The 27673-nt window shown below is 43.9% G+C and overlaps 1 protein-coding gene across 5 annotated transcripts in view; it reads left to right on the top strand.

The window, feature by feature from the left end:
* FERMT2 (FERM domain containing kindlin 2) overlaps positions 1 to 27296 on the top strand; it is a 61423-nt gene extending 34127 nt beyond the window's left edge. For 2 of the 5 annotated variants that reach the window (XM_073638445.1, XM_073638446.1), the window contains exons 4-17: positions 2263 to 2397; positions 2945 to 2977; positions 3188 to 3413; positions 3501 to 3603; positions 6732 to 6839; positions 15703 to 15837; positions 16516 to 16565; positions 18277 to 18401; positions 19933 to 20039; positions 20943 to 21164; positions 21817 to 21837; positions 24217 to 24341; positions 24477 to 24618; positions 25250 to 27296. In XM_073638445.1, coding sequence (XP_073494546.1) covers positions 2263 to 2397; positions 2945 to 2977; positions 3188 to 3413; positions 3501 to 3603; positions 6732 to 6839; positions 15703 to 15837; positions 16516 to 16565; positions 18277 to 18401; positions 19933 to 20039; positions 20943 to 21164; positions 21817 to 21837; positions 24217 to 24341; positions 24477 to 24618; positions 25250 to 25423 — 1706 coding nt within the window. In that variant the 3' untranslated portion in view covers positions 25424 to 27296. The remainder of the gene's footprint in view (positions 1 to 2262; positions 2398 to 2944; positions 2978 to 3187; positions 3414 to 3500; positions 3604 to 6731; positions 6840 to 15702; positions 15838 to 16515; positions 16566 to 18276; positions 18402 to 19932; positions 20040 to 20942; positions 21165 to 21816; positions 21838 to 24216; positions 24342 to 24476; positions 24619 to 25249) is intronic. The other 3 variants (XM_073638448.1, XM_073638447.1, XM_073638449.1) reach the window with 3 other exon arrangements.
* The last annotated feature ends 377 nt before the right edge of the window (positions 27297 to 27673 follow it).

Here is a 27673-nt window from a genome sequence, read left to right as displayed (position 1 = left end):
AGTTCCTACTGCATGATAGGAAGTGCCCACACACAAGTGTTTCCTTATCACTGTCCCCCGAACAATGTCAAGCACAGGATCTCCGAGCTCTGTCTTGTGCTTATTTTATTCATTCTTGTATGTCATGCGGCTATGGAGACTTCTGAAAATCTGGCTGTAGAGACTTCTCCCGTGCTGCACCGATTTGGTAGAATCACTGCCTTGGACTTGGACTTTTTACTTTCAACAGTCCCAGTTTTACATGTGTGGGTCTGTCAGGTTTCCATGATCTATATACAACCTGACCTGGTCATGGATATCTCCCCTCCACCCTGTCCTCATCCAGCTAAACACGACTCGTCACCTTCTATCTGTGGTGAATAATAGTCGAGTGAATTCATGAAGCTCGTGCTGAAACTATGGCCAGTCCCTTAACACACCATGTCCCCATTGCGTCAAGGTCCCCATTGCGTTCATCATAAATTGTCATGATTTCAGCAGGACCATCCAATCATCTGTGTATGGGGGGGCTCCCGACACCATCTGTTGGCGGAAAGATGGATCGGCCATATTGTATTTCCACAGCTGATAAGCCATACAAGACCCCACTCACTCCTTGAAAAAGCAGCCGAGCCCAGCATGCATTTGTAAGGGGGATTAGAAGAGATGTCTGTCGGCCAAACTACCTAATCTATAGCCAACATTAATAAGTAAAGTTGGCTAACAATCAAAATTTGTAAGGGTGTGTATACTTATGCAACAATTTTTAGCATTTTGCTTCAATGCATCTAAAAATAATGCAGTAACTTTACATATAATTTGATTAAAAAGCCACAATCATTTTGCGTATACAGCAGTTATGCCAAACTATGTTTCCCTGGTTACAGACTACAAACAGTCTGTGTAGTCTGATCCCGCAGCTCTGCGTTACTCTGTGCTATCTATCCAACATATTCCGTTAGCTGACATTTGGTAGGTTCACCTTTCCCTGTATATTAGGAGACAGTTTGGGGGGGAGGGGGCAACATCATGTCAACATTGAATCCTACCTTTTAAAGGGGTTTCCTCTAACTTGGTAAGCACCAACTTATTCCACCTCGCAGCACAAAGATTGTCGCCGTCAGTCCTTGCAATTATGCAATTAATGGGGCTCTTAATTGATTTTTCCATTGACAAAAACACACTAAGATGAATTTCTTAAGACTCCCACGGACCTTTTTTAGTGTATTTTTGGAGTGTGGGAGGAATCTGAGCTTCAAGGGAACTCATGCAAATAGAGGGAGGATAAAATATACTTTGCAGATTTTGCCTTTAGTTGTATTTGAATCCAGTGACACGTCATCCCTTGTTTCTTCATCATGCCGGTGACTGCTCTGAATGTGACTTGTGCTACAGCTTTACCCCAATTAGCCCATGAAGCAGAACGAGGAGCTGCCATTGACATCCACGAGCTCAGATTGGAATGTGTCACATTCTTTCATGATCATACAACCCAGGGCACAGACTAAGCCCGGAGCTGCTGCAGTGGTCGCGTCCGTGCCCCCTCCGCCCCCCCATCCCCCAGTCCTGTCTGTCTCGCTCTCTTGCTATTTAAACGTTTTGTTCTTTCATCTGTCAAATATTGCAAAATTGTCTTTCCCCTTAAAAGGCTGTTTGTCTGCTTGTCTTTTCAAGGCCGGGCAAAAAAAAAAAAAAAATTCCTTTTTGCTGCCAGTTTAAATACATAACTTTTCACGTCTTTGTCTTCATGGCCAATGACCCAGCTCTTAAAATGTGATTTCTCAATCTGTCGATGAGTTACAAAATACACGTATGGTTCAGCAGCCGGAGTCAAAGCCAGGGAATCGTAGAGGGCATTTACCCCCAATGATTCCCCGTCCTCCTCTTCCGTTAGAATTTATGACAGTAAATTAAGGTCCCCCCGTCCCCCCCCAAAAAAAAATTAACCACTTTGGAGCATCTTTTCTTATAATCCTGTGTCGTTCCAACTGCCCAAAAAAATTCCAGGAGGGATAACGAGAGGGAGTTACCACTCCTGTTATCAATTGTTTACCTACATGGTCAAATCGGTCCTGTACATATCCAGCTGTGATGATGCATTTCCAGGAGGAATAATAGAGGAACAGCACAAGAAAAAGATTCTCCTGATGTTTTACTAAAACAGACCTGTCTGGAGGGGAGACTACTTCTTTTTAAATTTAGAAATTTCACAGTATTTTTTTTTTTTTTTTAAGATTGACAGTGTTAGAAGTTTTAAGTATATTTTATTTTATTCTCTTGCAGATATTCGACACCCGGAGGAACTTTCACTTCTCCGGAAACCGCGAGATCCAACAAAGAAAAAAAAGAAAAAGATTGAAGAGAATCAAACCGAAGAGAACATTCTGGAACTAGATGGACCTTTAACTCCGGGGACTGGTCAGTATAGGAGCCGGAAGCGGAAATCTAATGGCACCCATGTCTGCCTGTGCGAATGTCCTATACCTAGGTTATATCTTTATGCCTAGGTTTATCCTCTCTAAGGTTATACACAGGTGGATGTGATATGCCTAGGTTGCATTCTTATGCCTTGGTTATAGCCACTGGTGGACACAGACAGAAAAACAATATATATGGGCCCTTAGCAGTCCAGTCGCTCATCATGTTGCAAAATTCCACCTACTTTGGAGGTAGCAGTGGCCCCTGCACCTCATGGGCCCCTGGTCGGATGTACAAATGATATGTCCACCTCTGTTTATAGCCTTATGAGAATGATACTGCCCATCTCCCTTGAGATCAGAAGCATCGGGCATATTAAAACTCAACATGCTCAATCCTTGCATCTGACATAATGTAGGGATTTTATAGGAACCCATCTATTCTGCTGACCGAGCACTGTCCTCCTATTCTTCACTCTCTGGCTTTCTCATTTCCTTTCTTTTTTTTTTTTTTTCCTTTTTTTTTCCTTTTCCACTTCTTTCTATAGGAAATGATGTTCTTTACATTGGGCCGGTGAAAGGTGAGCATTCTCTCTGCCTCGGTGTCTCCGCTCCTGTCTTCTTCCCCTTTTTGTCTTCCCACCTTCTTGTATTTCATTTTGCTGGCTCGTGTAGCATGCAGGACATGACTTGTGTTGTGACCATTTATTTTTTTTTTTAAGTTTGTTTTCCGAAACATTTTATAGAAAAATTATTTAATTACTAAATCAATTTTTTTTTTTTTTTTTTAGGGAGTATATACTCCAGCCCTGGCTTATATAGTAAAACCATGACCCCGACATATGACTCCCGTGATGGCAGCCCTCTTTCACCGACTTCAGCATGGTTTGGCGATAGTGCTTTGTCAGAGGGCAACCCTGGCATCCTGGCTGTCAGCCAACCAATCACGTCTCCAGATATCCTGGCCAAATTGTACAAGCCCCAAACCCTTCTTGACAAAGCCAAAATAAATCAGGGGTAAGAGGTTGTTTCATTGTTTTTTGTATTAGAATTCTTTATTATTTTTCTATTTTATTAAATATAATTTACCTTCCTCCTCTTCAGCTGGATGGACTCCTCGCGATCTCTCATGGAACAAGATGTAAAAGAAAATGAGGCTTTATTACTGCGATTCAAGTATCACAGCTTCTTTGATTTGAATCCTAAGGTAATTCTCTGACTGACCAGTAGAGGGCAGTAGTTATGGGGCCAAATTGGGCCCATCTTGTCTGGTAATCCAAAACAAACTTAAAAGGGGTTGTAAGAGGTGGGAAAAAATGTTTTGTTTTATTTAGAAACAGTGCCACTTGTGTAAAGAGTCTGCTTCTGATATCCCCAACCACAACCAGTTCATGGTGTGCCATGTTTATCAGAAAAAGTGTCAATGATTTTCTAATCTTATATAACCCCCTTTAAGGCCCTAGTACTCATCCAGTGTACTCCTTTTCCAATTCTTCATGACTATAATATCTAAAGTAAGTCCTGGCACATAGTGCCCAGAGGAACTATAGAGTCTCGTGGCCAGGCATTTCTTTATTTTTTTACAACTTTTTGGAATGTAGGAACATGGGCGTAATGATCGTAGTCACAGAGGGTGGCAACCGCATCCAGACCTGTGCGGGAGGAGGGGGTACGCCGACGCCATCGCCCATTTCAGCTGGATGTGAATCAGAGGACACGCATCCAGCTGAAATGTATTGCGGTGTAAAGATCCGCCAGGTTCCTGCACCACAGTACATGCCGCCGGCCAATCTGAGACCACCAGCTGATGTCGGCATGCCAGGTATTGACATTGCATGCCAGTGATGGTATGTGTTGCCATAGTAGGCTCGCCTATGTCAGCTGCCAGCTTCTACGCTTGCTACAGAAGAGGACGCCACACGTCATGGGAGCAGATGAAGGTGAAAAGAGTGTGGGGTGTTTTTCTTTTTTTTGTTTTATGCAGAGTCAGAATGGGAAACATGTATACCAGGAGGGGGCGAGGCATGGGGGAGACTTGTAGGCGAGGCGAGGCATGGGGGAGACTTGTAGGCGAGGCTAGGCATGGGGGGGGGGGGGAGACTTGTAGGCGAGGCATGGGGGGGGGGACTCGTGTAGGCGAGGCATGGGGGGGAGACTTGTAGGCGAGGCATGGGGGGGGAGACTTGTAGGCGAGGCTAGGCATGGGGGAGACTTGTAGGCGAGGCATGGGGGGGGGACTTGTAGGCGAGGCATGGGGGGGGGAACTTGTAGGCGAGGCTAGGCATGGGGGGGGGGACTTGTAGGCGAGGCTAGGCATGGGGGGGGGGACTTGTAGGCGAGGCTAGGCATGGGGGGGGGGACTTGTAGGCGAGGCTAGGCATGGGGGGGGGGACTTGTAGGCGAGGCTAGGCATGGGGGGGGGACTTGTAGGCGAGGCTAGGCATGGGGGGGAGACTTGTAGGCGAGGCTAGGCATGGGGGAGACTTGTAGGCGAGGCTAGGCATGGGGGAGACTTGTAGGCGAGGCTAGGCATGGGGGGGGGAGACTTGTAGGCTAGGCATGGGGGGGGAGACTTGTAGGCGAGGCATGGGGGGGGAGACTTGTAGGCGAGGCATGGGGGGGGAGACTTGTAGGCGAGGCTAGGCATGGGGGAGACTTGTAGGCGAGGCATGGGGGGGGAGACTTGTAGGTGAGGCGAGGCATGGGGGGTGAGACTTGTAGGCGAGGCATGGGGGGGGGACTTGTAGGCGAGGCATGGGGGGAGACTTGTAGGCGAGGCTAGGCATGGGGGAGACTTGTAGGCGAGGCTAGGCATGGGGGAGACTTGTAGGCGAGGCTAGGCATGGGGGAGACTTGTAGGCGAGGCTAGGCATGGGGGAGACTTGTAGGCGAGGCTAGGCATGGGGGAGACTTGTAGGCGAGGCTAGGCATGGGGGAGACTTGTAGGCGAGGCTAGGCATGGGGGGGAGACTTGTAGGCGAGGCTAGGCATGGGGGGGAGACTTGTAGGCGAGGCTAGGCATGGGGGGGAGACTTGTAGGCGAGGCTAGGCATGGGGGGGACTTGTAGGCGAGGCATGGGGGGGAGACTTGTAGGCGAGGCATGGGGTGGGAGACTTGTAGGCGAGGCATGGGGGGGGAGACTTGTAGGCGAGGCATGGGGGGGGAGACTTGTAGGCGAGGCATGGGGGGGGGCATGGGGGAGACTTGTAGGCGAGGTAGGGCCCCAGAATGGGAGACGTTACAACTTAATAAAGTGGGTGAGGGGTAACGTGTCTTTTATAGGATTTAGAACGATACAAGGGCCTATACATCTGACCAACGATGAACAGTGTCCAAATTTTGTTCCGGGGCCCATCGGACTCTCGTTATGCCACTGTGTAGAAATACAGTCATCACAATAGAGCATTTGCTCCCTAAATGCCATAAAAACAACAGGTTTATCCTTTTAAGGGGGGGTATGTATGTATATATGTGACTAAAGGTAATCCAAGTGTGGTCAGGAAATGACTAAGGGCGATAAGGAATGTGCCAAGTGTCGATTACAGGATATGTATGACCACAAGCTAGGAACCGCTGCTACAATACACAATTTATCTTCTATCAGCAAAAAAAACAAATCTCACTGATGACCCCTGACACAGCAGATGGGTACAGAATGACGGTCTACCATCTAAAGGAAAAAAATACTAATACATCTATTTGTTTTAGCATTGACCACGACGGTCCGTCATAGTCTGGGTCCGACAATGGGAGGCTTTTTTTTTTTTTTATTTGATTTGGTCATATGAGAGCCGATGATCTCATCAGATTTCATGTCTGAACTTTATTTTTTGTCTTGCAGTTGGATATTGTGTGTATTTTCTTTTTTCTTTTCCTCTGTTGTCCTGGTAATACTGTGATAACTCTGTAAATCACTCTTCTATATTCCCCATGAAATTGCATTCACCTCTCCCCCTTTTTTTCCAGACCGCTCTATAAGGCCACGGCCCCACTATCAGTATTTGGTCAGTATTTTTTCTCAGGAGTGGGTGATAAATACAGAATTGGTGACTTGTTTCTATTATACCTTTTCTCTGATTGATCCTCACCTGTTTTTTTCTCCCACTCCTGAGAAAAAATACTGACCGGATACTGATAGTGGGGCAGTGGCCCTTGGCAGCTATCTGCAGCAGGAGCCTCTCCCCAATGCTTGACTTTTTTTTTTTTCTTTTTTTTTTGTACAGTACTGATTTGGTTTTGAAATGGCAGACTTTTGTTTGTTTTTTTCCCTAGAGGATAGTTTTTTTTTGTTTTTTTTTTTAATATGATGATTTTTCTATTGGTGTGTGTTGTAGTATGACGCCATCCGAATCAACCAACTCTTTGAACAAGCAAAATGGTCCATCCTGCTGGAGGAGATCGAGTGCACGGAGGAGGAGATGATGATGTTCGCCGCTCTGCAGGTGGGTAGATGAGGGATCTACAGGGTCTAGTTTACAGTTCCTCTTTTCTTCCCCCCGTTAAGTCCTTGTGTCGGGGACCTGTTGCCCCTCTGTATTTTGTGAGGGGGGGGGGGGGGGGGCTTTTGGTTCTAATATTATGTTGTCCGGTCTATATCTGATCTTCTCCTGGCAGAGCATACACAGCACATCAGAGCGCTAATTTTGGAATGGCTACGCTTCCTGCAACTTTGCTGAGCTTTGCAGATCTTTCAGACTGTGCAGTTAACAAAATTTTGTAGTTCGTGAACTTTTATTTCCAGGACGTCCCTGCTGACAGCACCCTCAGGAGGACGTCCTTCATATCTCTGATAGGATAGGAAACACAGAAGAGTTTAAAAGGCCCCCCCCCTCCACCCATACCTTCAGTGTTTTTCCTGTGCCTATCGGAGACAGGACGCAGAAGATCTTACCTCCAGTGAGCAGGAGCTCCTGAAGCCGGACGCAGGAGGATTGGGATGGGGTCCTCGTACTCCTCCCCTTCCTTCTGCCGCGGTCCGGAGGCAGACACCCCGCCTGACAAGGGGTCCCTCAGCCTGGCCGGTTGAGTAGATGGCTCCCGAGGTGGACCGGTTTCCCCAACAAAGGGGGCTCTGGGTCCATGCCGCTGCAGCCCTGCGCGCGATCCTATGTGCGCAGGGGAGAAGGAGTGAGTGGCATTTCCGGTTGCAGGGGCAGTGGAGTGCCTGCCTCTAGTAACCGGCGTGCGGTCCACGCTGGAACGTACTTCTGGTTCCGGTCTGCGTTTGAAAAAAAGGGTGCCAACCTGAAATTAAAGGGGAAACACCTACATTTTGACGAAGCAGATGAAGACAGGTGAGACAGGCTATTTGACTGTGGGGTTGCATCTGAGGTATCACTGTGTCTGGACACCAGCCATGGAAGGATTAACCACTGGTCGCCCTGATATGCCAGCAGAAACCCCGGTACATGAGTTAATGGGCGTTTCTTGGTCTAAGTTACCTACTACTATCTGTAGGTTATTACTATATGATCCCTTGTTGTTTTAGGACGAAGAGGGCTCTAAAAAAGCCACAACGTCATCAACCCCTAAGAAAAAAGGGAAAAGATGCGCCATCTGTAACCTGAAGCTACCGGACACATGTGGGAAGCAATTATGTACCGACTGTATTGCCCGAGTAGTCAGGGATGAACATTCCTCCTTCATGTCGGACATAAGAACCATAATAAGAGAGGAGGTCCAAAGTTCAGTCGCAAATATGATCCCCACACAAACTTCCCAACCCGAACCTAGGCAAAAGAGACCCCGGTGGGAGATGGAATCTAGCTCAGAGGAAGAGGAAGAACTATCAGTTTACTCCGATCTTGAACAGGATGAAAGGGAGCGATCTATTTCAGTTTTCCCAGAAGAAAGGAACAAATATCTTTTCTTGGGAAAACACTGAACCACTTTTATCGGCAGTAAGGAACACTATGAAAGTGGAAGACACCCTCCAGCCCTCCTCAGTACAAGATGAAATGTTCGGAGGGTTGAGAACCCTTATTAACAGAGTATTCCCTGTCAATAATCACATTAAAGCCACGATTTTAGAGGAATGGGAGGAGGTGGAGAAAAAACTAGTAATTCCCAGGAGTTTCAGATCCCATTTGTCTTTTGAGCCAGAGGAAATCAAGCTGTGGGAGGAAATCCCAAAGATTGATATCCCAATAGCTAGAGTAGCAAAGAAGACATCGATCCCCTTTTGAGGACTCATCGTGCCTAAAGGACCCCATGGACAGGAAGGCAGACAACCTCCTTAAGAAAACTTGGGAAACTGCAGCTGTGGTAATTAAAATTAACATCGCAGCAACCTCTGTAGCAAGATCCATGATCATTTGGTTGGTACAGTTGGAAGACCATCTGAGGAACAAAACTTCCAGAGAGGAGATCAGAGACTCCATCCCTCTGCTAACAATGGCAACGGAGTTTATGGCCGATGCCTCAGCCGAATCAGTTAGGTTTGCTGCAAGACATGACGCATTAGCTACTGCAGCCAGGTGAGCAGTATGGCTGAAAACCTGGTCTGGAGATAACCAGTCCAAAAACAAATTGTGCTCCATCCCCTTTTCTGGCCTCCGAGTGTTCGGTCCTGTTCTAGATGATATGCTGGAAAAGGCCTCGGACGAAAAGAAGGGATTTCCAGAGGAAAAACCCAGGAAAATCCTTACGGAGACCATGTCCCCAACAGAAATCAGAATACACTGGAAAGGGAAAATCGGGTAGATGGAGCTACCAAAAGGCGGGGTAGAAGTAGGAATACCTCTTCTGGTATGGGAAATAGCTCGTCTAGACAATGACGCCATGAGAGTAGGAGGGGGACTCCAACGTTTTCTGGGAGCATGGTCAGGGGTATCTAGCAATCCATGGATACTCCAGTTAATTGCAGATGGGTACAAGATAGAGGTGGTAAAAGTTCCCCAAGAGAGATTCCATCTAACGTCTGCTCAGTCTCCACTAGTCCAGCAGAGATTACGGACCGATGTCGGGAAGCTGTTACTTGCAGGCGTAGTAATACCGGTGCCAGTGGCTGAACAGTTTTTGGGGTACTATTCTCGATAAAGCCAGGAGGCGATTACCGCACTATTATAAATCTGAAGTCATTAAACAAATCAGTGGTGTACAAAAAATTCAAAATGGAATCCATCAGATCCACGATTCCCCTGATCAGAGAGAACATGGTGATGTGCACGTTAGACCTCAAAGAGGCTTAATATCATGTACCCATTCATCCTCACAGCCAGAAATATCTAAGATTCGCATTGAAGGACGGGCAGAGCATACAACATTATCAGTTCAGGTGCCTCCCGTTTGGTCTCTCCTCGGCCCCACTCATTTTCACCAAACTTGTAGCCGAGATTATGGCGTTTCTAAGAGAACAAGGAATTCTAATTGTCCAGTACCTGGACGATTTCCTACTGATCGCAGACTCTCCTCAGCAATTAGGAGCCAGTTTATCCTCAACCACCTTAGTTCTGAAGAATCTAGGTTGGATTATAAACTGGGAGAAATCCGATTTGTTACCGGGAAGAAGAAAGATGTTTCTAGGGATTTTTCTGGACTCAGAACGACAGATGTCTTTTCTTCCAGAACAAAAACTAACAGATCTCAAAAACAGAATCTTCGCTTTCAGGAAAAAATCGAAGGTGACAGTCAGATAGTGCATGAAGATCCTGGGTCTGATGACAGCCTCTATACCTGCGGTTCGGTGGAGTCAATTTAATTCAAGGCCCCTTCAACATCAGATCCTAGGATCCTGGAACAGGAAGATAGAGAGTCTGGACAAGAAGTTAACCTTGTCAGGAACAGCAAAGAAATCTCTGAAGTGGTGGACTTCAAAAACCAACCTGGAAAAGGGAGTTACGTGGAAGTTGATCCCCCTTCATCGCCCTTACCACCGACGCAAGCGGCAGAGGCTGGGGAGCACATGTGGAAGATCAGTACCTACAAGGTACCTGGCACGCACAATACCTTCCTGGATCATCGAACCTAAAAGAGCTCCTAGCAGTCTGGAAAACCTTGAAGGCATGTCAGACGGATCTGAAACATCAGCATGTCAGAGTCCTGTCAGACAATGACAACCGTGGCTTTCCTCAAACATCAGGGGGGGCCAAGACATCACCAGCTGCAAGCCTTATCGAACAAGATTTTTCAGTGGGCAGAAAAAAACAGTACTTTCAATAACAGCGATGCATCTGAAAGGGTCTCTGAATTCGGTGGCTGACTTCCTCAGTCGAAAAACCTCACAACAAACAGAATGGGAGCTGAATTGGGAGGAGTTCCGTCGCATAGAACTCAGATGGGGTTCCCCTCAAGTCGATCTATTTGCCACCTGGAAAAACGCAAAAACAGGAAAATTTTTCTCCCTCAACCCAGGAGACAGACCAGCCGGAGAAGATGCTCTGTCCCAGAAGTGGGATATGGACTTGGCTTACACATTTCCTCCTCTACCCTTAATTCCACTAGTGTTAAGAAAGATACAGGAAGATCGGTCCAGGGTAATAATAATCTTACCCTTCTGGCCCAAGAGGAGCTGGTTTCCTTTACTGAAGAAGATGGCCCTGGAGGATCCAATTATTCTACCAGAAAGACAGGATCTACTCTTCCAAGGACCATTATACCACCCGAAGGTAAAATTTCTACAACTTTCAGCCTGGATCCTGAAAGGAAGATCCTAAGGTCCAAAGGACTCTCAGACGCGGTAATCTCAACAATGAAAAATAGTAGAAAACCTGTAGCATCAACAATCTACACAAAAATATGGAAGAAGTTTTGTACACTATACGGGGGAGTCTGCAATGGAAGTTTCGAGTCCTAACATTCCAGAGGTATTAGACCTTTGTCAAAATCCAGTCTGCAGAAATTCTAAGACCTAGCACTCTAAAGGTGCAGATTGCAGCTTTAAGTACTTTTATGGACTTCCCCTTAGCACATCATCCTTGGATTAAGAGATTCATGAAAGCCACAATGAGAATGAGACCGACAGTAAAAACTCATATCCCCCCTTGGGATTTGAATGCAGTCTTAAGTAATCTGTGCAAACATCCTTACGAACCCCTTGGAGAGGCAAGTGAAAAAATTCTCTCCTTCAAAACAGTTTTTCTAGTGGCTATAACCACAGCAAGACGCATTGGGGAGATAGAAGCATTCTCAATAAAAGATCCCTACCTAAGGATTCTGGACGATTGGATCATCCTCAGACTGGATCCAGCATTCTTGCCAAAGGTAGTTAACACCTTTCCACATGAATCAAGAAATAGTTTTACCCTCGTTCTGTCAGGACTATAGAAATGAGCAAGAACTAGCCTTTCATTCCTTAGATGTCAGGAGGGTAGTTCTTCAGTATCTAGAAACCACAAAAGACTGGCGAATTGACTCTAACCTGTTTGTACAGTTTGCAGGTAAAAACAAAGGGAAAAAGGCTTCAAAAATGACTCTGGCAAGATGGGTCACATCTGTGATACATCTAGCCTATTCTTCAGAGGGGAAAACCCCTCCGGGTAATATCAGAGCCCATTCTACCCGTGCAATGGCCACATCATGGGCAGAATTAGCTGGTGCATCTATGGACCAAATATGTAGAGTTTCAACACCTTTTGCAGACACTATAAGCTGGACATTCTGTCTAACCAGAAAATGGCTTTCAGAAGGAAGGTCCTCCAAGCTATAATCCCTCCCTGAAAATATATACTCTGGTAATCTCCTGAGGGTGCTGTCAGGAGGGACGTCCTGGAAAGTAGGCATTAGACCTACCAGTAATGGGGTTTCCAGGAGTCCCTCATGACAGCACCTATTATATTCCCTCTCTTATATTCCATTCTGCTGTGTGATGTTAACATAGATAGAAGGAGGCTAAATAAAATAGTGATGCATCCATCCTGGTGTGGTACTTGGAAAATCACTGAAGGTATGGGTGGAGGGGGGGCCTTTTAAACTCTTCTGTGTTTCCTGTCCCTATCAGAGATATGAAGGACGTCCTCCTGAGGGTGCTGTCATGAGGGACTCCTGGAAACCCTATTACCGGTAGGTCTAATGCCTACTTTTTTTCCCACATTTATATTTTTAATGCAAACATTTTTTTTTCCTTTTTCTACTTTTGTGTTCTGTTTCTTTAATCCAGATCCTGCCTCTGTTTTCTGTGCATACTTAAAATTTTTCGCTGCCACCGCTAGAGGAGGGATCAGCGACCTGCTGCACGCCAGCTGTTGTGGAAGTCTGTGCAGAGTGGGCAAAGGAACCCTGCTAAAAAAAAGCACTGGGGTTTCATAAAATATGTTAGCCACAGGCCATCAGGGCATCGTGGGAGTTGTAGTTTTGCGACAGCAGGTTGCTGACCCTTGCACCGGACAGTAATTGGTATGGTGCCCTAAATTGGTGATCATGGCAATACATGAAATGTGAACACTAGGTTGGGCAACACTTAAGGGCTTTCCGCTGTTAAAATGTATTGTCACTGGAAAGAAAATTCCTCCACCCCCCACCCCCCTCCACCATGAACGAGAGCAAAGAGCCCCTAACAAAAGAAAAATCTTCATACCATTACGGAGTTGTGGAATATGTTGGCGCAGTAGAAGTAACAATTATTTTAAAAAACCGATCATTACCACTTGGCCTATATGTGAATAACCAGCTTGTAATACTACATTTCCCCACAAGTGGCCACTGCAGGGAAAACATATGGCTGGCAGATCTTTTCCACTTGGTGATCACAGGTGATCACCAGGGATTTCTGAAGTTAGACTGTGCAAAAGTTTTACCCCAGTCCTAGCCCGCTCCATCCACTTCTTTGTAAAGTGAGCAAACTTTGTCGGAGTGTTGCCAAGCATGTCTGACAAAGTCATCATCATTTAAAGCATAAAAGTGGGGTAAATTACTACATAAATGTAAGCCAGCCCCTGGAAGGGGAGCACAGCCATTGTACCAAATTGATTAAAAAGGTGCGTGCCTCATCATAGACTTGGTGCCTCTTACCCCCGTGCACCCTTTATTAAGACCGACGTACAAAACGCCAATCTGGATGAATGGGAACCTAATTGTATGTAAGATAAAAGGCAGTGGTAAATGAGGGGTTAACCCTGGCCGCCGTTCACCTGCTGGAAATCCAGCTCGTATCTGCAGGGTTTTGTGCCGACGTCTCAGCGGAGACATTTCTGTGGCTCGGACATCGGATCTGGGAACGCGGCTGCATTTCCTGTTGTCGTTTTCTGTAGATGTGAAACGGGATCTGTTTTTCTTGCACAGCTGCTGGGGCTGTCAGGCCGCCCTCGCTATTTATAAGTGGTCGGGAGGGTGGAGTCGTTTCCTTACATCTCGACCTTAATTCCATGAAATTAGCCGCTCACAGCGAACGTCTTAGAAGGACTCATTCATCTCCCAACCCTTGTGGGACAGAAGCCGTGTTACCGAGAGCGCGGAGTAATTCCCAGTGTGAATGAGGCTCTGGATTATTCTCCTTTATGACCTGTGATTCAGACCTACAAAGCTCAGATATCAGGACTTCTCGTTCCCCGCAGCGTCTGGGAATGTGATCCGGATACACGGTGCAATGCTCTCAGCCGTGCCGCTGATTCACAGACATTCATTAATGGCCTCTAGTCGGTGACATTTGATGCCGTGACTCGCGCAGGAGCTGTATGGCTGCCAGACCCCGGAAATGAGGATTCAGGGAGTCCATCAACTTATAGAATTTGTACTGGTAACCTGTAAAATGTCTACATGGTTAGAACAAAATAATGGTCTACAACCCCCAACATGATCCTAATACAGTTCTAATATGTCCTGTATGTAAGACTACAACACCCAACATGGTGATAATACAATTCTATTATACTCTGTAAAGAGAACACTACAACCCCCAACATAATACAGTTCTAATACTTCCTGTATGTAAGACTACAACTCCTAACCTGATTCTAATACATTCTGTACATAGAACACTACTACCCCCAATATGAACCAACCACAGGATATGATCGTTTTCTTATACACGAGACGTAGGACACTACAACCCCCAACATGATCCTAATATAGTTCTAATACGTCCTGTACATAAGACTACAACCACACAACACGATCCTAATACAGTTTGAATACTTTCTGTACATACTACAACCCCCAATATGAACTAATCACTGGATATGACCATTTTATTATAAACCGGCCACTACAACCCCCAACATGATCCTGATACAGTTCTAATAGGTTATGTATATAAAACACTACAACCACCAACAAGATAATACAATTCTAATATGTTCTGTACATAAAACACTACTACCCTGGGCTTAACTGTATTACAGCATGCAAAGAACACTACAACACCCAATTTGAACGAACCACTGAATATGAACATTGTATTTTACACAATGCATAAGATACTACAACCCCCAACATGAGAATAGCACAATTACAAAATACTCAATACAGAAAACACTACAACCCCCATCAGGACCTGACTATTAAGTGTAACAATAATACCATTCTATTACATATTTAGACCACTACTACCCCCAACGTGACCCAACTACTGGACATGAATATTACGCTCTATACATGAAATTGCATTATGATCATGTTGGGGGTTGTAGTTCTATTATAATGTATACATAGATTGTGTTGGGGGTTGTTGTGTTCTGATTGCTGGCACTAACCATAAAACAATTCTATGATGGCACTACTCCTCCCAACATTGCTTCCTTCGGTCTCCTCGTGCCCACCTTCTGCTGAGGATCTGGTGGGAACGTCTTGTTTTCGGGCTGGATGGGGGATGATTCCTGTGGATTCTCTAATATCCTGCGGCCGGTAGGAGGTCGGCGCTCGGTACAACATCTGGAGCTGCTTCTGTTATGGAGAAGTGACGGTGTAGCAGAGCTGGGTTGCGGTGGGTGGATTGGGAGAACCACACATAAGACGCCACAGATCACCGTGTGTAGTCGGACGTCTCCTAGATCTCCAGACTGTCGTTCCTTCATGATCTTTAGCAGCCGCGGGCGTTTTTAATCCTTGCTTTGCCCTCCGTAGATCTGACCAACCCCAACATTGTACATGCAGCTACGCCTGGCAGATGGGACCGCTCTTTGCACTTAAGTGACATCACTGCTGTGTGATGACATCATCAGTAATGGTCATGGTCCACATGGGTGTATGTGGCTGTATTAATATACGCTGATGATGAACCGGCCTGTGATATGTTAGAGCTATTCACACAAGTGGTGCCCAACAACAAACTCTGCTCTGCTACATCCATATGTACAAAGTTGAGCCCTTTGATCTATTCGTAGCTGCTGAACCCCGGTCGTCATGTCTCTTTTTTTTTTTTTTTTCTTGCAGTATCATATAAACAAGCTGTCCATGATGTCATCAGAGAACCATTATAACAACAGCGATAAAGAAATCGATGAAGTGGATGCTGCTCTGTCCGATCTGGAGATCACTCTGGAGGGAGGGAAGACTTCAACCATCTTGGTAAGATCGTTACGCTTTCACTTCTGGCCAATGCCGTCGAGAACTGGGATTTTTTTGTCACTTTTAGATTGGCGGAGATCAGACCAGCAGGATCCTGTCCCTGAGCTCTGTGGCCCCTTTTTCAGGCTTATTAAAGGGGACGTACAAGATTAAATAAACATGGCTGCTTTCTTCCAGGCAGCCACCTCTCTGGGTTAGATTTGGTGCTGAAGTTCAGCTCTAATGGAGAGAATGAGGCTGAGCTGCAATACCAGGCACAACCTGTGGACAGAGATGGCGCTCTTTTTTTTTTTTTTTTTTTTTTAAAGAAGACAGCAATGTTTTTCTAATTCGGGACAACCCCTTTAAGCATTCTGGATCGATGCGATGCTCCAGCCAAACTAAAATGCAGGGAACTGAAGCTCCGATCACCTGTACATTGTTAGCAAGCTGCCAGTCGGTGGTGGGGATGGGGTTACACAGATGAGCTGGACTACTTGGCACGTAACCAGCTAGTCCTGCAGTTATCTCCAGCTGATAAAACACTGATTGTACTGAAGCTACAGCACACAGTCTAATAAGTGATACATCGATGGAATCAGTGTCTCTTCCCCCTACATTGTGCTGATCTCATATTAAAAGGCAAAAAAATGCTGATAGATTCCCTTTAATGCTCTCTTACAATCTCTTTTCTCTTAGGGCGACATCACCTCTATTCCTGAACTCACAGACAACTTAAAAATCTTCAAGTAAGTGCACAAATGTATGACCATAAGTTACGGTGAGCACTGTGCCCAGAATGTGTCCTCCTGGACAGCAAGGCTTTGGTCAGCTGGCATCAGGTACTTTAACTAAACAGTACTCCGGTTGGAATATATTCCAATCTGGGAGAATGGAGATGGGGCATCATGAGATTGGGCAGAGCGGAACTCCCGACCCAGTCCCTGATTCTTGGCATGGCAGCAGACTGACCCCATTATATTGTTTGGAAGGATAGCGCTGCAGTATTTTTCCTGACGAATACGGAGGAATCTGCGTCCCAGGATCAGATGCAGAATTTTGGATCTGTTTAGCTTTGGCTTGGATGCCTTGGAGCTGAGAGAACCCTTCTGCCTTTTTCATATAAGCTTTATGGTCTTGATGTATTTTCCGTTGGCTCAGTACATGGGAAATATAAGCGGCACCTGTGCTGGCCGCATCCCTGCAAAGGACTAGAAATTGGTCCTCTGCCCACGTCTTGTATGTGTGTGCTCGGATGAAAACCTGTTCCGGGGGCTGCTGGCACGTTAAAAATGGCACAATATCTGTCTCCGTGAACTCTCAAGTGCTATTTGTGTTCCCGGCACTAGAGATTGGTAAAGGTCAGGATACAGGAGACCCCGCGGGGCACAGGGAGGGACAATGGCCGAGCTGTCAGAATACGGGGATGGCAGTAACCCAATCTGCTCTTCTTTTAGCGACTCCCGAAATGTCAAGCTCCAGAGGCACCGCTTCCAAATTCTGCCCGGAGCGTCTCTATTTATAGGTCCGCGGTCATTAACTCCCAATCTCTTGCTCTGCTTATCCAATTGAAGCCTGGAAGGATTCCAGAGCGAATCCGAACAAAGACCTCAATGCCGAACACATGGCCGCCGGGCGCAGAGATGAGCTCCTTATAATTTATTGCAGAAATCCAAACAAATCTGAAGAGGACATGGAATCTGCATTATATTCCAAAAATTATCCCATTGTGCCAAAAAGTTTCAGTTCAAGATCCAATTTCCGTTGTGCATGAGAACGGTATTCCGGAGCAGCTTACAGATGGAACGATTAGAATTTTACCCTATTAAATCTTGGACATGTCTCTCTATCTATATCTCTTCTTTTAATAGAGGAACTGATATTGTTAAAAGGGTTCTGTGGTGATAAAAAATAAAAAAAATGGCTGCTTTCATCCAAAAGCGCCACCCATGTCCACAGGTTGCATGTGGTGAATAGGACTGAGCTCCAATACGTCAGTGGAGTCAAACTGTAATACCACACCCAACCTGTGGACAGGTGTGGCGCTGCTTCTGGAAGAAAGCAGTTATGGGTTTTGTCAAGAATTAAAAAAAACATAAGTATAGCAGCAGCAAAATACAGACTACAGATGGCGTTTGTGGCAGTCTGTATTATGTGACTTGAAAGGTAATTGGCTTTTGTAACATTTTGGGCACAGCCATTGCTGCTCTTCTCTGAGACAATATCCTCATTTTGTCAAATTTGATCCACTCCCGTTATAGACAGATCTGCCCTGTGTAGGATAAATACTGTCTGACCCGATCATCTGATGTCTCGCTCAGTTGGATGCTGAGAATTTGTGCGATCAGCTGCTGGAAGGTTATCCACTGCTGCTCATCTGATGATTGCAAGATCCCGACAGAAGGGGAAGAAGTTACATAAAAACGATTAATATTGTAGTTTCTTTTCTTCTCATCATAGACCCAAGAAACTGACTCTGAAAGGTTACAAGCAGTATTGGTGCACATTCAAAGACACCTCCATATCCTGCTACAAGAGTAAAGAAGAAGCAAATGGAACCCCTGCTCATCAGATGAACCTGCGGGGTAAGAAGAAGACATGGGAACTATAGTATTATAGGAATTATATTCTTGTACATAGGAGGCAGTATTATAGTAGTTATATTCTTGTACATAGCGGTCAGTATTATAGTAGTTATATTCTTGTACATAGGGAGCAGTATTATAGTAGCTATATTCTTGTACATAGGGGTCAGTATTATAGTAGTTATATTCTTGTACATAGGGGGCAGTATTACAGTAGTTATATTCTTGTACATAGGAGCAGTATTATAGTAGTTATATTCTTGTACATAGGGGGCAGTATTATAGTAATTATATTCTTGTACATAGGAGGCAGCATTATAGTAGTTATATTCTTGTACATAGGAGGCAGCATTATAGTAGTTATATTCTTGTACATAGGAGGCAGCATTATAGTAGTTATATTCTTGTACATAGGAGCAGTATTATAGTAGTTATATTCTTGTACATAGGGAGCAGTATTATAGTAGTTATATTCTTGTACATAGGAGCAGTATTATAGTAGTTATATTCTTGTACATAGGAGCAGTATTATAGTAGTTATATTCTTATACATAGGAGCAGTATTATAGTAGTTATATTCTTGTACATAGGAGCAGTATTATAGTAGTTATATTCTTATACATAGGAGCAGTATTATAGTAGTTATATTCTTGTACATAGGAGCAGTATTATAGTAGTTATATTTTTGTACATAGGGGCAGTATTATAGTAGTTATATTCTTGTACATAGGGGGCAGTATTATAGGATTTTTCCTCAAACTGGCTGTTATTCCCAGAGGTGTTAGATATTTCGTAGTTCTGGTAGCTTTTGTCGTCCAGTCACCAGTTCCTCGTTTAGTCGTGCCGTAAACACACTTGCTGCCAAATGATGTCAGGCCGCAGTCATGACGGATGGCGCCAGGAATACCTTTTTGGGTACATTGATCGGCTCCAAGAGCCGGTGACTGCGCTTTATGGAATGCTGATTCTCTGAGTTATAATTGGAGCTCCGCTCTATATCGGTCAGGAGATGTGGAGGGATCTTTGGGACCTGCGTCACAGAGATGATTGGGTCTTGTGTGACCTTTCCTAGTTTTCTATATTAAAATCAAAACCCACAAACTCAAGTTATTAAATAACGAGAAAATATTAATGCTCAACAATACCTGTAAATGGGATGTGTGTGGTAGTACAGCTACGTTCTCGGCGAGTGAGACTGAATTGCAATACCAGACCCAACCTGAGGACAGGTCTGGCGCTGTTTTTGGAAAAAAATCAAGCATTTTTTTTTCCTCTTTCTAAAGTAATTTGAATTGGACAACATTTGTCATCTGTAAGCAATGCTTTACAATTCTTACTTCTATAGTAGTAATTTCTCATACTCTTGTTACATTATAGATCCTACAGAAGTTCAGTGCGGCTAAACAATCGTCCATATGTGAATGATTATTATGGCACATGCGATGTTCCCGTCCTCGGCCATAGATTTAATATGAGTGTTCTCTGTAAGAACTTGGGGCAATAAAATGTACCAACTCTTCCTGTTTTCCAGGCTGTGAAGTTACTCCAGATGTGAACATATCTGGCCAGAAGTTTATCATTAAGCTCCTCATACCAGTGGCTGAAGGAATGAATGAGATCTGGCTTCGATGCGACAATGTAAGACTTTGCGATGCGTCTGTGGCATCAATGATATCAATGAAATGGTTCCACGGCTGGCATTAGATTGGATTGTGTCCGGAGCGGTACTTTGTTTTGGCACCATCCCATATGTATTACCGTCATACCATACACCGCCTAATCATAATCACTGATGTATGGTGCCATCCATTGTCTAAAAAATACTTCCATACAACTGTCTAAATAAGCGTGCTATACTGTGCCGCCACCGCCATGCACTGCACAAATATTTTACCATACAGGTACCGGATTAATGAGGCCTGATATCCGGCACCCTTATGAGCTCCTTTTGAGTAGTTGTTCTGCAGTACTCGGCAGGGGCCACTACGCAGTGCACAGTACAGCTCCATTCAGTGTTTACATCTGGCCACCACCGGTTTGCCTGGGCTGCTGGGTATCTGACCCCTACTGATCTGTTACTGATCTATCTTAAGAATAGGTTATCAATATCATGTGCCCGGGGGACCCCTTTTAGGAACAGTGGCACATAATACTTTGTGAAATAACGCCATAAAGTGCCAAATAACCGCTCAACAGAAAAGTAATCTAATAGCAGTGCTATACATTGACAATTAATAATCTGGATTATGGCAGTGGCACCCAATAAAACTCTGGTTATTTTACTTTTTGGAAGGTCCATGATTAAGGTCCATGGTGGTGGAGTTGTATGGCACTTGTGAAGCTTGAGTAGAAGTGCATAGCTCCGTGTGGGAGGGTCGGATCTTAGTCACTTCTATGTCCCATATCCTGTTGAAAGCCTGGGCCTAGGTCCAATCCTAGACCTAATTAGTGGTCTAATTCAATGCCTTCTACTGGTTCTGTGCAGCTGCCCCATATTAGAAGCTTCTAAATTAAGGTAAAACTATTAAATCATCCTTGCAGGAGAAGCAATATGCTCAATGGATGGCAGCCTGTAGATTGGCATCCAAGGGCAAGACCATGGCGGACAGCTCCTACAACCTAGAAGTCCAGAACATCTTGTCTTTCCTGAAGATGCAGCATTTGAACCCCGACCCGCAGTTCATTCCAGACCAGGTCAACTCCGACATCAACCCAGAATGTGTAGTTTCGCCCCGGTATTTGAAGAAGTACAAGAACAAGCAGGTAATGGAGATATTTTGGTGTGTTTTGAACACTGATGTGCCGTCGTATTTTGGGCACAAGGCTATGAGCATTTATTCATCACTTACAGGATCCAGCAGCCTGTTTTTGATAAGGATCCGCATAAAGAGTTAATAACATGGTTGCTACATCCGGGAAGTGGCTTTTGTTAATGGTCTCGGAGGTCAGATGGGACGTTTCTGTCCCACAGAACTGGTGACACCGGGCTGCAGTGTAAAGCAGGATGTTCTGTGCCGGGGGAATGTGCGGAATGCAGATGCGCAGGGCGGCCGGACCATCCACGCTGAGAGATTTAGGACATATGTTAATACTCCAAGAAATCTTACTAAAATTGAAAATAACAGTCGTTTGCTGTGAATTCTTTCTAGAAAGGGATGAGTATTTGCCTCCATTCTGTTCTGGATATTCCAGGGAATCCGACTATTGAGCGTGTAGGTCGCCTGTGCTGTGTGTTGCTTTCAGCTCTCACTTTGTTGCGTTCACTTTGTTTTATTGTTTCTATGTTTTCTTTTTGTATTTTTTTGCAGATCTTTTTCTTTTGCTTTTTTATTTGCAATCCATATTTACTGTGTTTTTGTTTATTTCCATCCTCTTCGTTCTCTTATTTCCCATTTCTCGGCTCTTCCACCTGCAGCCAGGCTATATAAGAGACCTGGTAAGTTCCAAGCACAAGGGTTCCTGTGTTGTGGATGGCATGACACTGGTTTTTCGTTCTTTGGTGGAGGATAAAATAGCGTTTTCTAAGAAATGGGTGTTCACTACCGAGCTTTTTAGATAACATTAAATGACATAAATAACAATTGCCTAATATGAGATCAGCAGGATACATGAGGTTTTCTGCAGCGCCCGTCACAAAACCTATAGGGCCTCTGCAGGAAACTGACATTTCATCTGGTTTACTACGTATTTCTCAGCTTGATGCATATTGATTTACATCTACACAATAATTTTAATGGTGTATACTCCTAAACTTGTAGTGGGAATCAGAATTCTATATACTTACATGGAGCAACGCTGATTAACGTATTGGAAATTGCTACTTGTGCAATTGTCTGTTATTTCTGCACTTTGATAAAATGTTACATAGTGTCCCTAATAATATAGAGTAATATCAATGCCTTTTTATGACTGTAAGATCGAGTATTAGACCAGCCATAGATACAGTAGTGATCAGGGGCGGACATATCCTTGGTGCAACCTGTGCAGCCATACAGGGGCCCAAGAGGTAAGGGGGCCATTTCCACCGTCAAAACAGCAGGTGGATTTGTGCATTATAATGAGCTTTTGGGCTGCAAAGGGCCCATCTATTGTTCTTGCACAGGGGCCTCTTCTGTGGTTGTGATGCAGCTTGTCCATTGCTATTGCAGACTCCGAGCGTCACTTGATGTCTGGTTACGAGCGAGCTGCTCATTGCTGGGATGCTTGTCATCTGCTAGTAAAAGCGAGGATGTAATGACCCGGTTATGGGACTGGAATGTGCTTATTAGTCATTTGTTTGCACAAATATTACTCAAGAAGGCTAGGAATGCAGCGTTTACAATCTACTGGAACTTGTGGTTCCACAAGAGCTGAAAAGCTGCAGATTGATATACATTGCACATGTAGCAGATATGGATCCTAAATGACGACACATTAGGTAATAATAATAATCTTTATTTTTATATAGCGCTAACATAATCCGCAGCGCTTCACATACATTATCGTCGCTGTCCCCATCAGGGCTCACAATCTAGATTCCCTATCAGTATGTCTATAGAGTGTGGGAGGAAACCGGAGAACCCAGAGGAAACCCACGCAAACACGGGGAGAACATACAGACTCCTTGCAGATGTTGTCCTTGGTGGAATTTGAACCCAGGACCCCAGCGCTGCAAGGCTGCAGTGCTAACCACTGCGCCACCGTGCCGTACAAGTGAATAACCCAGTCCAGAAAAGGAGGGGCGTCTTTCAGTCTCTAATTTTGGCCTCAGTAGAATCCTGAACATAAGATGAGTCGGCACTGCGACCATAATAATTGATTTTTGTGTATCAATACCATTTTCTCCCTGCGTGCAGTTAAATATTCTGCTTACAAAGCTTTTCTCATAATGAAAATGGCTCTAATCAGTTGCATGTGTCCAAATTATTTTTCAAAACTAATTTACTGCATGAGTTGGGCATTATTTATGTGACAGCTTAAAGACCCCACATAGGTGGATGAGTAAAGCCGGCCGTGCACGTTAGATGGCTGTCGGCTGAGCGATGCTTCGGCCGACAGTGTAATGTATATGGAGTCCTTTTTAAAAAGGGGTTGGTTGGGTGCATGGGTAGGGGGAAAGTTATATATGGATTGATAGGCAGGTGGGTGCACGGGCGGGTGGAGTTGGAGTTGGTGGGTCCACGGGTGGATGTGCATACATGGGCTCGGATATATGGGTGCTGGGTGGCTGTACAGTCCCTATATCCAGCATTCAACAATCCAGAATATTTTCCAAAACGCCATCCTATTCTATAAACCAGAAAATTTGTTGCTCCTGGACATATAACATACGATTAAATCTGCCTTTTCCTGTGTGTTTGTATATAGCTTTACTGAATATAATCACTGGATAAATAATAGTTCTACAACTAATACTCAATTCTTCACCATTTTCAAATTATTACTTTGCCGTCAGTGAATGAGAACACTTTAATTTCTGTTCAGAAGCATTAATGGTCCTGAGAGATGGATACAACTGTATCCATTCTGGACAATGCTCTATGACCTGGACCCCAGACTGATACATTGTAACAGACTAGCAGAGCGGTTTGCACAGCTGATGCTGATGCGTTCAGCTCACAGGATTGTCTACACTGGATACAATTGTATCGGTGGAGAGTGGGACTATGTACAGGGTTCCTCGCTTATGAATGTCAGAAGTAGAAATGTCACCAAAGGTGTAAGATAAAGTCCAGTATGCAGTCGTAGAACTTTTTATTGATCCAGTGACACACAAATTGTATGACTACGGGATAATAAGTTTAGCTCTTTGATGTATTGGGTCTCTTATGTTCAGATTACAGCCCGTATTCTGGAGGCGCATCAGAATGTCGCTCAGATGAGTCTAATAGAAGCCAAGATGCGATTCATTCAAGCGTGGCAGTCATTACCAGAATTTGGCATTACCCATTTTCTTGCAAGGTTAGTGATGATTTCTTTGTTGCAGGAGATTTTGCATCTTTTCTTACCATTGTCAATAGTGTAAGAAATGAAGACCCAACCCCCAATTTTGTCCTTGTTGTTCTCTATACTAATGCAAATTGATTTTCTGAGCAGATTCCAAGGTGGGAAGAAAGAGGAGCTGATTGGCATTGCTTATAACCGGCTCATCAGGATGGACGCCAACACTGGCGACGCCATTAAAACATGGAGGTTTAGTAACATGAAGCAGTGGAACGTCAACTGGGAAATCAAGATGGTGAGACCACTGGGATTACGGGTTGGTCTAATGAGGGGCACTGTGAAGTTTGGCATTGACAGGGGGGTTATTGATGGCCTCCTGTCAGGCTGAATAGTGGGGGTATTGGGAATTGGAGGATGAGGATGATATTGAGGATTGATGATGATGATTGCCTTATCAAGACCCAGAAAAACCCTTTAAAAGGATATTCAATTGGCTTCTAAGCCAGCACCTTCCTCCTGCTGCCCTCCCAAATGGCCAGATGTTTAACTAGGGAACCTGGCATCACATGGTTGTCTGAACTTAACCCTGACAGCTCTGCCACCCAATCACTCGCTTACCATGGATGATGTTTTCCTTGTCCCCATACAATCCCAGATCAAAGCAAACCACCTCTAGAAGTTGGCCACCATTTGCACCTTGTTCCCCAAAGCTGGTAGCTCCAGTTCAACTCCAATGTTCCTCTGACACTTCATGTCCCATGTTGATGTTGTTGTTCAGTCTTTGGGACATCCTTTAGATCCTGCATCAGTAGAAGGCGCTAATGAATTTTCCACAATTTTGGGTAGGGGACTCCTTTCCTTTTTAAACTTTTTTTTTTTTTTTTTTTTGTGGCAATGCTCAGTAATGTCTATTGTTTCCCTCCCAGGTAACGGTGGAGTTTGCCGATGAGATGAGGCTCTCCTTCATCTGCACAGAAGTAGATTGCAAAGTAGTTCATGAATTTATCGGCGGATACATCTTTCTGTCCACGCGGGCCAAGGATCAGAACGAAAGTCTTGATGAAGAGATGTTCTTTAAACTCACCAGCGGATGGGTGTGAGACCATTGCCCCTTGCACACCGCGCTCCTTCCCACCCCCCGATTATCAGAGTTTTGTTTTTTTTCTATTTTTATTTTTTTTCCTAAGTATGCTGCTTAAGAAAAAAAAATAAACATAAGCTTGAAATGTATCCACCCCATGAAAGTTCTGCATCTAACAAGCTGTGGGCACTAACCAAAGCACTTCCACACTACAATATGTAGCCAGTATCGCCTGCTGTCCGAGAAAAGGCAGAAATCGAGTTTTTGGTTTAAGGAGGCCTAATGGCGAACGCTGGAAGGTGAAAATGCAAGAATTTACAAGAATTTAAAGCCATTAACCAGACGACTATCAAGGGCTTAGACTATTACACAATCAGGTCTGCATGGATTTTTTTATATTTTGGTTTCCAAAAAGTCACCTTGTTGGGGTTTTTTAACCCTTTTGATGAAATGTTTTTAGCTTTTTTTTTTTTTTTTTTTCAACACGTTTAGGTCAATCCAAACATATTTTTGTGCTTTTTCAAGAAGACTATGGCCATATAAAGGAAAATGCTAATTATTATGGAGCTGGCTGGCCCTTTACGGCCCAAGTTTGGGGTTAACCTAATGAGTTGGAGTTGGAGCATTGCCCTCGTCTTGCCTCAAAATTGCTTTGATGATCATGTTCTCTTCTGGGTTATTGGCTGCCCCCGCTGTGTACGGGCTGCGGTACCTAGACATTCAGTTACATTTCCTTTCACTCTTTTTTTTCTGTCTACACCATATAGTATTAAACAAAAACGTAGTGTTCACCAGCGTCCGATATGCAACGTTTCATGACTATATGAAGTAAAGGTCGAATGAAGTATGTTATATTTTTTTTTTGTGTAACTTATGTAAAAACACAAATTTTATAAAATTGTACAGTGTTTATTTTTTTGTTACAAGCTCACTTTTTTTTTTTTTTTTTTTTTTTATGGGTTTTTCGTGGTGATGTTTTTTTTTTTTTGTTCTGTCTGGTTTTTTTTTAGTTGTTTTTGGGGGCTTTAGTTACATAATCTGCATTTAAAGAATGTATTCCTTATTGTTATTTTAGTATTAAATATATTTCACTGCAACCTAATGTTATTGTTTTATCACTGAAGTATCGATGGTCCCAGAAAAATCCGTGGGGGTCATAAATTTTGACTTTAATGAGAAAACAGCTTTTAGGTGTTTTTAATATATATAAAAAAAAAATAAAATAAAACTATGGACACATTTATTTTTATTTTCTACAGGATATGAGAATTTAACACAACTGCTTCGGTGCTAATGGTTTTCGTATTTCTTTTGCTAGAAATATTGGTCTTGCCGTAAAACCTTGTTTAAAGGGAAGCAGAGAAAAATGGAAGTGGTTTTATGGGACGTTAAAAACATGACTGTTGTCCTTCGGAAATGGCGCCACCACTGCCTACAGGTTGTGTATGGTCCTACAGATTAACTCCATTAAATCAATTCCACACACGACCTAAAGACTGTGGTGGTGCTGTTTTTGTTTTTGTTTTTTTCCTATATAACCTTTTTATAACATTAACACTAATCTAATTTATCAAAAATGACAGAAAACTTCTGCTTTTCATTTCTGGACTGATTTCATAGAATCTTCCGTAATCCATATTTTCCACCTCCCTTTTTTTTTCTAAATTCCTGGATGCCTCTGACTTTTTTTTTTTTTTTATATTTTTATTTGTCCTAACTCCAAGCCCCCCAATACCAGAGAGGGTTATTCTGCCATTGCTTAGTGCAAAGTTCTGCATGAAACACCTCAGACCTGCTGCGTAGTAAGGTATTGTGTGCAGACATGATATATTATGATTACAAACTATGTATAAATGCTTTTTATTTTAAATAAAAGATAACATTTTATTTAACGTCTGTTGTGGTTTTGTTTTGTATTTATTTTTGGTTTGTGTTTGGTATTTGTCGCTTACTTCATGGAGCTGCAATACCAGACATGACCCATGGACTAGAGTGGCGGCGTTTCTGGAAGAAAATGACCATGATTTGTTTCTTATCCTGGACAATCCCTTTAATTGCGTTTAAGGTCCAGTCCAATAATTATCACTGATCCAGTAGATGGCTGATTTATTTTGACTGGAATAGCCCTCCAGGTACTATTGAGAAAAACTTTACAGTCCACTAAGCCATGTATCTAATCCTATTATGTGTGATGCAGTCTGTGTATCTAATACTATCGTGTGCGATCTAGTCCACTGAGTCATGTTTCTATGTCTATCAGCGTACATAA

The sequence above is a fragment of the Phyllobates terribilis genome, unplaced genomic scaffold (assembly GCF_046119375.1).
Source record: "Phyllobates terribilis strain yellow unplaced genomic scaffold, ASM4611937v1 Scaffold_7__3_contigs__length_470593459, whole genome shotgun sequence".
NCBI lineage: Eukaryota > Metazoa > Chordata > Amphibia > Anura > Dendrobatidae > Phyllobates > Phyllobates terribilis.
Note: the sequence above shows the minus strand (reverse complement) of the source record. Positions and strands in the feature narration are given on the sequence as shown.